General features: G+C 34.1%; 1 protein-coding gene across 1 annotated transcript; it reads left to right on the plus strand.

The window, feature by feature from the left end:
- Positions 1-7,014: 7,014 nt before the first annotated feature.
- LOC127876429 (uncharacterized) lies at positions 7,015-8,821 on the plus strand. Its single transcript, XM_052421711.1, has 3 exons — positions 7,015-7,077; positions 7,329-7,403; positions 7,620-8,821. The coding sequence occupies exon 3, from the start codon at positions 7,688-7,690 to the stop codon at positions 8,819-8,821; it is 1,134 nt and encodes a 377-aa protein (XP_052277671.1). The 5' UTR covers positions 7,015-7,077; positions 7,329-7,403; positions 7,620-7,687.
- Positions 8,822-14,397: the final 5,576 nt, after the last annotated feature.

A 14,397-nucleotide genomic window follows, 5' to 3' on the forward strand; every position in this document is an offset into this window, starting at 1 on the left:
CCGTATATCTGCATGCCCTGTATGAACTGTTGTTTCTTTTAATGATGATGAGTGTCAATGTCATAGAAATGCATACATGTTTATTGAACCAGAAGAAATATGACCCTCGTCATGCGAAATATGTAATTATGCCACATGCGGCCGGCGGAACTCCATACTAGGTCGCGCAGTCTGGTCAGGAGCTACCCTGTAGTTTTGATGATACCTCCGAACCTTGCGTGAATTTATAGCGAACAAGGCAGCTCCTGATCAGGGCCTGTATTCACCAACCGATTCTTAGAAATAAGAATAAAGAATAGACTTAGAACAAGAAAAATATGCTCAGTGTTTGAGTCTTAACAGTCTACCACTGGTGATTTTGCCATAAACAAAGCATTCTTCATGAAGAATGATGTAGATAGAGGTGACAAGTTCGACTCAGAAATAAAGCAGCTCTTGAATATCAAATTTATAGCATACTAGTATTTTTTATTATTCTTAGACTGAAGTCTAAGAATTGGTTGGTGAATATGGGCCAAGATTGCGTGGAGTTTGTCGCATAAGGCCTAATGCCCAGTGTTGTATGACGCGGGTCAATTATTTTGCCCCACAGTACTTAGCTCGACGATATTGCTTTTCTACATGAATTTAACTCACCATTTTAAAGTAAAATATTTCTTCTTAGATTTTAATGTTTCTACTAACAATGCATTTCCAAAATTTAACTACAAAATAAAGATCTACCCAAAACTAGCAACTGTGCACAATATAAAGATAGTCGTTATATTCATTTAAATATTGCTGCACTTAACACAAAATACTCCGTAGTGTCCTCCTTTTCGGTTAACCAAGTCGTTGTCTTTGAAGATTCCCTCAAGTCCCGGTGTGTTTGAATGATACGGTCCCCTCACAGTGTGTAAAGTACAGTAAAGTATGTAAGAAACACGCCTGCAATCTGAAAAGGGAAAAAAGTTCCATATAACACGCTTTATTAACGGACATTTAAAATCAATAATCAAAATATGTGCAATCAAATGGAACGACTCTAATTTATAACTAACAAAAATTATTGAAAGAGCGTGATTCAACAATCTTTAATGTAAAGCTTGTTTTTATTCAAGAGGCATAAACCCATACCAGGAATGTCATCAAATGAAATACATATATATAATATAATTTTAAATAGGTGACAAATTGAGTGAAGAATTCGCGCATCCGAAGTGAACTTGATTTTAAGACGTAACTCAACAAGCTAAAAGGTGTCAGTTTGACAGGATATTATTAACATATCTTTCGTCAACTTTTAACTTACCAAGTCCTAATAGATGAGGGTCCCTTTCAATTAGAGGCCTAGATCGTATCCCGACTGGTGCATGCTTTTATTGCAACACACACTCTGTCAAAGTGGGGTTATTTATTTTATCAAGCAGTTGATTATTGTAAATAAAATGGATGTCGTTTTAGGAGGTAAGCGAAGTGACTGAAGACATTCTTCAGTCATTTCGTAATTTCCTCGAGAAAAAAGGCATTCCGTGATGCCTCTCAGTAAATCAGTGTTTCCTAAATCGTTAAGAATTTAGAATTCCTATGCCAATTGAATTACTGTAACATGTATTCATATCGAATAACTATTTTAACTACAGTAACTGACCGTGAGAATGAACTCCATGGTGATGGTGAGAAGGCCACACGTGGTGAAACCGATTTGAGTTCCCGTCAGCTTTGACAGGAACAGGTTCACCTGAGAAATAGAAATAAAAGATCACTCGAAATACCCTAATGAGTTTCATCTGAGAACGAGGATTAATATCGTGCGAAATATATAACGAAATATCAAATAGGACGGTCGATGTCAAATATTGGCAGACTTTCTTAAATCAGATATTTTTAATATTTTGAGCAAATATTATGAGTGAAATTTTCGTATTATTTAAACATAGCGCTTTTTAAGTATATAAAACAAAAACTGGTGAAATGCCTTGCATGATGTAGTGAGTGAGAAAAACATAATCACACATGTATACAAAGTGATAACACATATACAACAATTTATGTGAGCCTTGCTATGGGGAAAAAGGGTAAACATGTGTGTACGTTAAGTGTCGATACTCTCGCCTAAACTGGATTTTCGCTAAGAAAATACTTCCTTTAAACAAAAAATACAAAATAGCGGAGTTGCGTCCCAGAATAGCCTGTGCGGACTACACTTAACGCACATCCATTACGCCCCGCTTCCTTCATATAAATACCTCAACGAGTTTTTCCATCGTGATGTCATGGACTTTCATGTCATATAAGTGCTTCAGTGGTCCGTGGGCCTGTCATTAGGAGCATTTTTTTAAATATAAATTATGTGTTTTCAAATCTTATTGTACTAAATAGGCATAAGAAAAATCGAAAATCTCATTTAATCAAAGCAGGTCCAGTCAGCTATAGTTGTATATTGCACTAGATTTTATAAGCTTCTGAAGTCCAGTTTTATTTATTTCGACAGAAATGTCAAAGCTTACATGAAATTGATATCAGTTGACGCTATAAACAGAAATATCAACATGTTTCTACCGCATAATACTTACCGCGTCATGCAGAAAGGCGGCACATGTTGCAGCGAAACCAATTTCTGCAAGGGCTGTAAGTAACCAGAACACGCACATTATCAGAAAAAATGTGTCCATAGTAGTTTTCATGATATGGTAGAGTATAAACACTCCGAGTCCCGTCCCGAACCCAATGTTAGCGGCGTAAAACCAGCCCATATCTTTGTCAAGTTCGGCCACCAGTTTAGAGAGCTTCAAATGAAGCAAACGCAGTCTCTGAAAATTTGGTGGAAATTTTGTTTCATTTTTGCAAATGTCCTGCTCGAGTTTTTCTGTTAGGTTTTTGAAAAGTGAAGTCAGAGTCGTGTTAAGCGCGAAGATGTAAGTCTGTGGGAACATGTACACGGCAGAGCACATTAGCATTAATAAAATTAATGCAACTTTGATCAAAATGGTGTTCGGTAATGGAAATAAGTGTAATGATGCAAGTTCAGGGTACATTTCGACCTGTACTTCAACAAAAGCCACATTAATGACTGTAATACCAGATGCTACGATCACTGCCCATTTTGTTCTTGCGTTTATCGTACTAACTGGACATCGTAGTTTCAGTGCCAAACATTCGGGAAAAATGTCCTCCTCCCACGTTTTAAAACATTTTTCTTGATTTCCATAACTTCGATGTGTCATTTTTAAACAGGCAACGAAACGCGCAACGAGGTTCAGATTGAAGATAAAGCACATGACAGCAAAAAGTTTGTATTCGTACGACACATAGTAAAGTGTTACACCGTACTTAACGCAAACCACCAACATTATCAGTAAACACACGAATCTGAATGTCGCCGAAATAACGGTCTTGAAGTTGTTCTTGTGGCCATGATCAATATGGACAATATCACCAAAGTTATAGCAACCACACAGAGCCAAGCCAACCAGAACTGGCCGAATAAGCTTCTGAAGCGTGAATATTTGTCTGTGATCATCGCCCCGCGCTTCTGAAACCTCGGGCTTGGCATTCATGTTGTCGATATACGTATTTGTTATGCCTGTTGAGCAATTTATTGAATTATATCCAATAACTATACATCAAGCATTATGTAGTAGTCTTTAATAAATATTTAAAATGTTACTGCAAATACAGTTTTCAATCGAAAGCCATCCACACAACTTTGACATATCTTTGCACTTTCTCCAGTGTCAATACAAATGTTTTTTTGTATCAACGATTCTTCAAAGATACATAACCTTCGTCTTTGTTTTACTAATAATTTTACTATTACTTGGTTATTACAAAAACGACGTATCACTTGATAATTTTATTACACAATTGCTGACATATCGGCTTAGAAGAGAATACTTCCAACTGTCTCTTTATTACAAATCTAAAATGTGGGTAGTGATAACTACAGCACTCCCCTACAGTTTCCCCATGCAGGGTAAAAAATCCAATACACCATAAAATTACACCCTGTTCTATAGAGACTCGTTTTTTTCATTAATATGTCACTGATTGATAAAAAAAATCGGTTTATATGATGTTTGCGAAGGAGTGTTTTGCGCATGATGGTCATCTTAAGCTGTCAATAGGGAATCACAAATCCTGAATTTCTGGTATACGTACTTTATATTTGTATTACGGGGTTAAGTACAGTTAGGTCGCCATTAGCGGAACTGTAACTATTTTGCTATATAACATTCACAATGAAATAAATTGTAAAAAAGTATTTTTCGCTTTTTCACATGCAATAACATTTTAATAATTTAGCGGATAACTTAGTTTTGTTCAGTATTTATGGATGTTTACTATGTTGATTATGTAATTGTCTGTGAAATAAAATAAATAAAATAAATTGTGTTCAAAAACTTAATCAACTTCCTTTATTAATTTCAATCACATACTCTATTTTCACACATGTGCAGTGTAACAAAATGTTAAACGCGGCCCCTGAATGTTTCTACAACCATGAGGTCACGTTATTCTCTATTCGTTTCGCTATTATTTGTTACCAAAGTTTAAGCTGATTTCCCAGTATGCTTCATGTTATGCATAAATAACTTCCAGATATAAAACACACTGATGGTAATTAATTAATTACTTCTTTATTGTTCAACTGTCTGCTTTTGTCATATGCGATACAGTATACCTACTTTGACGATGTAAAACAATGTTAAGACAACTGATGAATATTCATACATAGTAAGTTGGTTCCCTTTCCTAGTTCCTAAATTCTTATTCGAATGAATTACCTAGGATTAATAACTAAAGATTCTTATTCCTTATTCAAACTTAACATATTTGATACAAACTTTTAAAGAAAATAATGCATACAACTCTTTAGTGAATTTAAATACAACAATTAGAATACATTTACTTAATGAATATGATGCATATTCAGGTTTCTTATTCTCGCTTCAATGGGGTGTGTATTTTTAAGCAACTTCGAATACATAATTAATATAGGAACTAGTTTTTTTACTTAAAAGATAAGTTTAAATGATACAACGTGTGCCACACATAAATTCAATTAATTGTATCTAAGGGTTGTAGTCCGAGAGCCCACGGGTGTTTATTGCAAGTTTTGAGGCCAAGATTTTTTTTTGTATATTCGAAAAGGGTATTTTATATCCTTCCAGAAAACCCATTTCTTAAGTGTCACAGCCGTATATATCTATGATTTTTTTGGTAAAATCACTCAAAATCGAAAGTTTTTCTGCTGATTTCTGGAATAATTATATAAATACACATTTTCAGTCATGCGAATTAACCCAGGGTTTCCGATTTGGGGTTTTAAAATAGGTATCAGAGACCTTTTCAATAATTTAGTGAAAAAAATATAATTTTCCATGTTTTTTGTTTTTTTAAAGTTAAAAACCACAAAAATTCTCATATTTTTAGCCGAATTTGCCCATTTTTCAATTTTTAATTCTGCAAATTCTTTTTACAAAGTTAACAATTTCCAACATATTTGTCTAATTAGTGTTTTAAAAACACACATATGGCCTCCTTGTTTAATTCCAACAACGACTTTTTTTGATTACCATCTATTAGTGATTTTGGGGGGAAATGAATAAAATCACTCACAAAACTGCTGATTTCTGGAATAATTTGATTTAATTAGATTTATAAGACATGTGATCATTATAACAATCAAATATTGTTCGCATATTTATTTTACAGGTCTATATAGATATATTTATATGTTTAACATCACTTTTATGAAAAGATCCGATACATTTATGGTGCTTATAGGTTAAAAACCACTAAATTCTTAACATTTGTAGCCGTTTTTGCCCATTTTCCAAGCTAAAGTTCTTCGGTCTTTGTTACCATGTAAACAATTTTCAATATGTCTGTCTCATTTGAGTTCTAAAAATGCACACAGTGTCTCCCTATTTTAGTGCATAATTTTTTTTTAATGTCTTTTTAAAGTCATTGGGGGTGTGGAGTGGGGGACGACCTAAGTCACACGCAAAACTGCAGGTTTCTGCACCAAAATGTCATTAATTAGACATGTGATCATTATAAATGGTAAAATGTTGTTCATTCATGTACATATGTATATAAAATCACACAAAATAAAATATTGAATCAAATGCTTACATTATGCCAAGATTGTGTGCACAGTTTGCTTATAGGTTAAAAACCGCTTAATGTTGAGAAAAATGAAATTTACACAATTTTGCCTTTTGTGATATGATTAAATTAATCTAATTACAATAAAAATAAACTGCAATCATTTCTATGTCCAAACATTGGTAACATAGTATATATATTCTTTAAAATCCTGTAAATAGACCAATACTGACCTGTTTAATGTTTGAACCACTTTTACAAAAGTTGATTCCCTTTGATTTAAACACGCCATGATCAGTCTGCAGAGGTCAAAATAAAATTATGAAAAACAGAAGGACTTGCCTAGATTTACAAGTATAAGTTCAGGTAAGTAATGTTTTTTTATCTATTAATGTACTATTTCAAACTTCATACACTATAGGCTTAATTTTATATAGTATAACCGTTTGTTTGAAATATGTTTAAACATCGAACAGTTCCTGTGTATGACATGTTGATGACTTTTCCAGTTCATATTGACCATCTGTGCATGTTAACTCAGCATACCTTGGTAAAACAGTACTATAAGTACTTCAACAAAAGGCTTAGAATAGCATTTTACAAAAAAAAAGAGAAAGTGTACAGAAGGGTCATTTTCATTTTTTTTAGAAAGTGTAATAGTATACGGATATGCACATTTTCGGATAAATTCTACTTTAAATGGTGCTCCCAAAGTTACGGGCATCATGCTGAACGTTAGTCATACTATGAGGCTGTCTGTGGAATTGTGTGTCATTAAATAATCTTTCACATCATCACGGTATAACAAATCCCAGTGACAGACTGCCTTTTTTAGCGAAACTATAATGTACGCCAAGATAATCATTTATAATTCTGAATTTAAATACGCATTTGGTCTACAGAGTTATTTTTTCTTTCCAGAAATGTTTGAATGATATAAAGGGAACAGTAACAAAGTTTATCAGCATCAAGCAAACTATGCAGGTTGGTTGAATGAAGTTTCTAGTTCTTATTAAAAAAGGTTAAAAAACACCAAATTTCTAAATTCTTTTACCTGCCTTTGCCCTATAAAAGTTATTTTTTCAAAGTCTTATTACTATGTTAAAAATGTTTTCAATTTACTCTGTTTTTATTTTTCTTCATTACTATTCAAATATGTTATTGTTTAATTATCCATCCATAAATTGATTGTACTACAACAATAACAACAACAGTACATGTATTGTATATTTCAGGTCTTGCTGTCAAGGTCGTCAAACTGGTTGTGCATTGAGAACTCAAACCCTCACATGGGAGTACCAGTTTTTGGGGTAAGGATGGTACATGTTTGAAAATCACTCAAAAGGCCTGGAAATATGAAAATAACATTTCCTGAATGTAGAACTGTAGAAAATAATGTTGTCACACAAGTAATGTTTCAATGAAATGAGTTCAGTAATTCAATCTGACTGATAAGAATACTTTGCTGAATGATGATATTTGCATTTCTACCAGCCAATAATACCATCTTGATCTTATTAACATAGACCAAACCCATCCTGGAATACGACCAAAACTAGAGAAAGGGGCTTTCACGATTCGACGGACATCAAAGATGTTTTCACGTTCTCCAGTAGATCTTGTACTAGAGCAGTCGATAAATGCAGATGCCGCCTCGAGATTAACTGGGATTTCGTCATTCAGTACTAAAGAAGGTGCTCGTCGACGTTGGATGCTTACACAGACATCTAGAAGGACTATTGTAAATAGTCTTCTCACAAAATCAGGAATGATATCGTACGATAGTCCTGCACAAGAACTGAAACAGTCACGTATTGAACGCGACAATAACGACTTGCAAAAGCTGGTGTCTGGAATCGAGACCAGAATGAATCCATTAAGCAGTGATTACAGAAATGATGAACTTATTTGCATCTCCACTGGCAAGATTGTTTCCAAAGATATTGCAGATGATTTATTGACGATGGAGAAACAGGGAAGTGCCTGGATGGAACAATTTGCAAGTGGAGGCTTTCTCGACTCCTCACGATTTGAAAAGCCTATTCCAAGAAGGAAGGTTAAGAATTTCGCAGATTGTGCTATTAAAATGACTGTTACAAGAAAGGATAACACCATAAGGCAACTGACTTGTTCAAGAGATCTGTTTGGTCGATTGCTATACTTGGCCACAACAATTGAAATAGATCTGAAGAAAATCTTCTCGTTTCCACTAACGCCAGTGCCACTTTCCCTAGCACATGTTGATGGGAGTGTAACGAAAACAGATAAATCGAAATTAATGAAGATTCTAGAAGACAGAATAACAAGTGAACCACCCCAAAGAATTGACGCAACTATCATTGACGGCATGTTCTTGATTCAGACAATGACCGCTTTGCCGAGTACATTTGCCGAGATAGCAAAGGTGATAATTTCTCGATTGTCCGGCTTATCTTCCCGTGTGGACTTTGTGTGTGATACGTACAGACATCCATCCATTAAAGACATTGAAAGGACATCGCGTAGCGCAGTTGTTGGTGGATTCATTGTGTCTGGTCGAGATCAAAGAAGACCAAAGGAATTTCATAAAGCATTGCGATCAGAGTCATTCAAGACCTCTTTTTTGGTTTTCCTGTCAGAAGAGTGGGCGAGAAATGAATATGCACCATTTTTGAAGGACTGTTGTCTCTATTTTGGGCATGTTACAGGTTCACGTCAGACCAGGAAACAGTTAGTCGCATTGAAATAGGCGATTTGGCCTGTAAACACGAAGAAGCAGACACGCGTATTATCTGGCACCTTCATCACATTGCGCAACATACCGAAGACTCACAAAATGTAGTCATACGCTGTAGTGACACCGATGTTTTGGTTATCCTTTTGAACTATGCAGGAAAGTATTCATTGAATGTATGGATGGATGTTGGACTCAGTAGCAGTAACAACAGGAGATATATAGAAGTCAACAAGCTCGGATCCGTCCTTGGGCAAAGTATTTGTGATGCCTTACCTGCAGTGCATGCTTTTACAGGCTGCGATTACACTGCAGCATTTGTCCGCAAGGGAAAGGTTAGGCCATTCTCTCTTGTCGAGAAGTCTACATTATTCCAGAAAGCATTTGCTGCCCTTGGAGAAAGTCAGGAAGTTACACCAGAAACAGAGAGTACTATTGAGTCATTTGTTTGTGCGATGTATGGGAAGCCAGGATTATGTGATGTTGAAAGTGTCAGATACTCCATCTTCCGAACAAAGTTTGCACCAACTGATGAAGCACAACCACTCGGTAAAATTAAAGGTGCAGATGCAACTCTTCTACCTCCTTCAAAACCTGTTTTACACCAAAAGCTACTACAGACAAATTTGGTGTCGTATATTTGGCGGCATGCTCACAAGGCAGTCCTTCTGGAATTGGATCCAACAGAAAATGGATGGTTGGAAGATGATGGATACTTTAAGTTGAAGTGGTTTTCTGGACCACAATTACCTACAGACATTGAACGTGTGCTTTCGGAGAGCGTTGATGAGCCAGATGACACTGATGAAGTTGAGTTGGAGATTGATGATATCGATGGTGATGACGAAGATTGTTCAAATACTGATTAATACAACTATGAAATATTAGCATGAATAATCATGTTTTGGCATTTGCTTAAATGTACTAGCTAAACTGGATGACTTTACTTACACATAGATGAATATGGAAATGGTTGCTTTTAGTCATGTGAAAGATTTATGATGTACACATACTTAGTACATAACAAGGCCGGATGACAATTATAATGTTCGTCATTATTTACTTTGTAAATACATTTTAGTTAAATAAATATATTTATTGAAAGTATACGTAGTTATACTATTGTTTTATGTTGATAAGAATTGTGCGTGATAAATGCTAGTAGATGTGTGTACATAAAAACAGTACATGTATAAAATATGATAATTTATCATGTATACAAAGTATGTTTAATGTCTAGATGAAATTAAATAATTGTTTGATTTTCGTGACAAATGTTGTTAAAAAAAATAAAAAAATAAAATAAAGTATACGTAGTTAAACTATTGTTTCATGTTGATAAGAATTGTTCGTGATAAATTCTAGTAGATGTGTGAACATGAAAAACAGTACATGTATGAAATATAATAATTTATTATGTACATAAAGTATGGTTAATGTCTTAGATGAAATTAAATAATTGTTTGATTTTCATGCCAAATGTTGTTACATGTAACAGTTGTGTGACATAGAATGTTAGTAAATGTTTTGTTTATAATGATACTGTAAATGTATAACATATAGTACAGATTTTTGCGTTCCGTAACAAAGTATTGTAATAAATCAAGAAAGTCGTTAAAAGGACCAAGTGGTCCTTTTTCAACCTATAAACACTAATATCAATACATTAGATTATGTTTAACTGAAAATACTGAATATGTTAAAGGGCATATTTAAGCAATGTTAGATCATTTAAAATGTCAGCAGATAAATTTCGAAATTTGCAGTGGGTATGAAAACCGCTGAAATAAATCAGGTGAATTGACTCAAAAAGAAAGAATATATTAAAAATTTAGTGGTTTTTAACCTACAAGTACACTGTACTCATTGGAATGTTTTGTTTTGAGCTATGTTATACGCATATGTACAAAGACGAAGAGTGCTTATTATTATCGTGATCACATGTCTTTTAAATCTAACTATATCAAATTATTCCAAAAATAAGCAGTTTTGTGTTTGATTTCGTTTATTGTTCCTGAAATCTCACTAAAATTCTTCATTAACAAATGTTCATGTTTGAATTAAATCAGGAGAACCTTTTGTGTGTTTTTAATACAGTATTTAGACTAATATGTTGAACATTATTTCAGTAGAGTAAAAATTCGATGAACTAAAACCTGAAAAATGGACTAAAACAGCTAAACTAGTTAAAATTTAGTGGTTTTTAACCTACATAAACTGTAAAAAAAATAGTGGTTTTAACCTAAAATCACTCTGCGATTATTGCATGGTTTGTTTAGAGTGCAATTGTATATATGCGAACAATATTTGATTGTTATAATGATCACATGTTTTATAAATCTAATTAAATCGAATTATTCCAGAAATCAGCAGTTATGTGAATGATATTTTTCATTTCCCCCCAAAATCACTAATAGATGCTGATCAAAAAAAGTCGTTGTTGGAATGAAACAAGGAGGCCATATGTGTGTTTTTAAAACACTAATTAGACAAATATGTTGGAAATTGTTAACTTTGTAAAAAGAATTTGCAGAATTAAAAATTGAAAAATGGGCAAATTCGGCTAAAAAAATGAGAATTTTTGTGGTTTTTAACTTTTAAAAATAAAATACCTGGAAAATTATATTTTTTTCACTGAATTATCGAAAAGGTCTCTGATACCTATTTTAAACCCCCAAAACGGAAACCCTGGGTTTATTCGCATGACTGAAAATGTGTATTTATTTAATTATTCCAGAAATCAGCAGAAAAACTTTCGATTTTGAGTGATTTTACCAAAAAAATCATAGATATATACGGCTGTGACACTTAAGAAATGGGTTTTCTGGAAGGATATAAAATACCATTTTCAAATATACAAAAAAAATCTTGGCCTCAAAACTTGCAATAAACACCCGTGGGCTCTCGGACTATTGGTTTTAACATTGTTTACTGAAGTACATTTTATTTTATGATAATCAAGTTCCTTATTCCTAATAGAAATCGGATTAGGAACTGTCATTCGCTTACGTAAAAATAATCAAATTGAACCAAAGTTTACCACATATAAAAGAGAATAATCAAATATATATGTTAGATGTTACACATATTTACTGCAGAACGTTTCTACGTTGTTTAATGACACCCAGTTCCTTATTCGGGGTAATACGGAATAACGAACTTGTTGTCGAATGTACAGTGGCCTGTGTCAACGAAAAAGCGCGTATTCGAACTAAAAAATTCTTTAAAAACTTTAAAAAAAAATGAAAAAAAACCACATGCTTTTACGGCTAGAATGGTTGTAGGTGTTTAAATATTAATATGAAATTAAATATTACGACAGCTTGATGAAACTTTCCAGTCTTCGAGAGGTAAATGGACCGCTGCTCCCGGCACATTCCTTTCCAGTCTACTAGAGGTACATGGACAGCTGCTTCCTGCGCATTCCTTTCCAGTCTCCTAGAGGTACATGGACCGCTGCTTCCGGCGCATTCCTTTCCAGTCTACTAGAGGTACATGGACCGCTGCTACCTGCGCATTAATTTCCATTCTACTAGAGGCATATGAACCCCTGCTTCCTGCGCATTCCTTTCCAGTCTTCTAGAGGTACATGGACCGCTGCTTTCGGTGTGTTCTTGCTTTGAAATTGCTTGGTATTGTTTAACTCCCTTGTAACTGTTTACGTATAAGAACGGAATGAGATATCTAAAACAAGTCTAGTATTTAACTTTCGGATAGTCTTCGCTAAAGGTAAGGGTCAGAAAAATACCTTAAAGAACTGTAGAAGAGATATACATAAACAAGAAATATCTTTAGAAAAGTATTGTTATGTTATTTTTTTTACTGAATTATTATAGTCGCTTATCCAACACATGAAAGGTTTGTTATAAAGTGAACGTATATGAAACTACACAATAGGGTTTGTAGATGTTAATTACCATTATTAAACATCATTATACATTAATATAATAATTTAATTTTAGAAATTATTTAAAGATGCTTAATTATGAAGAATATAATGTTATAATAAAATAATAGAAGTCCATTGAACATTTTTATGTAAAAATAATTTAATGTGGGAAATTATAAATACATCTTTTATCAGAATGTAAAATACATATTTTCTTAATTTCTTTTAAAAATTAGTTTATTTAAAATTTCGGAAAAATGTTAGGTTAGAGTACATGTATATCGCATGACCGACAATGAAACATTACTGTGTCCTTCCCTGGGAGGTTGAAATGTCAATTTATGTCGTCGCCATTAAATTAATTTCGTTGCATTATCTCTTAATTAGACCGCAGGCAGACATATTGATTGAGTAGGCAAGTCAGATATGTTTAATTGCGACGCAGTATATGTGTCACATTTCCCGTTCATGTCTGTCACTTTCCGGCTATATAAGATGCGTGAAATCACGCACAGGTCAGTTGTTAGGAGAATTTGGCTTGATAATAATTTAGACAATTATATATATTGAACATATTATTTCAGTTTGTAAAAAAAGTTAAAACTTTGATTAAGAAAAAAAACCTATTCAGAGACTTTTCTTATTTTATAAAAAGTTATACAGTGCACATAAATAGTGCATAAACATATAATTACGATACATTGTGATCACATCATATGTGTTCTCAATTGAACAATTATGAATTGATTTTTTCGTCATCGAAAAATGTTCATATTTGATTAAGATACAGTTTTCTTTTCACACATTCAAAAAACACTGTTACAACCGCGCCATTCGAAAATTGGTCTTATGGCATATGTGGCCACCGTAACTAAAGCCCAGCCTACGCACTTGCGCAGTCGTGTCATTCATAAAAAAGCCCGCAAGGTGGCGTGGTATCTCGCAAGGTGGCGTGGTATCTCATTAGTATCCTCCTAACTAGTATGCATATCCTGATAAGACCGCGCGAATGCGAAGGCTTGATGGAGCTACGCCTGCAGCATATTGCATAAGATCCATGTTCGCATGGCGCGGGCCTTTTAAAATTGTATTGCGTCATTTAAATGAAACATAAATCCACAATACTTTCCGATTGAAAATTGAAGGAAGTCACACTGTGTTATTTATATCAAACTGGAAAATGTCGGTAGTCTATTCTGGCTTGCAGGAAAGATTTTCAGACAGACTGACCGCTATCGGCACACACTAGATAATACAACGATTTCCCTTCTATCATGGACACTATACTATTTCGGTGGTTTTGTCCCATACTACACGACGAATGCCATTTATTGATAGGTTTTCTGTATTTTCCTCCTAAAATTCGTGCTATTTGATAAATTGAAAGCAATACTGTGTTATCAACATAATGCGTTTATCGATAGTACATACCGTCTTCCCCTGACGATTTACTGACCAAGCACTGACCATGAAATTCTTGGCGAATTCGGGATGAAACATACCGGTAAGTGTAACTGGGCCAAAATGTGTCCCTGCGTTTTTTATGTACAAAAGAGGGTAGTCCGCATTTTCCTATACTGAACAGTATTACATCGTATACTACAAAGACGCGGCGATGTTGCTTATGTCCCGGGGGATTATGCTCAAATCTGCAAATGGAATGAATGGAGTGCATTCATTCCGGTCTGCTAGCGTAATGTAA

The sequence above is a fragment of the Dreissena polymorpha genome, chromosome 4 (genome assembly GCF_020536995.1).
Source record: "Dreissena polymorpha isolate Duluth1 chromosome 4, UMN_Dpol_1.0, whole genome shotgun sequence".
NCBI lineage: Eukaryota > Metazoa > Mollusca > Bivalvia > Myida > Dreissenidae > Dreissena > Dreissena polymorpha.

Coding starts and splice junctions, on each gene's coding strand:
- LOC127876429 (XM_052421711.1), top strand. CDS start 7,688: ATGTTTTCACGTTCTCCAGTAGATCTTGTACTAGAGCAGTCGATAAAT.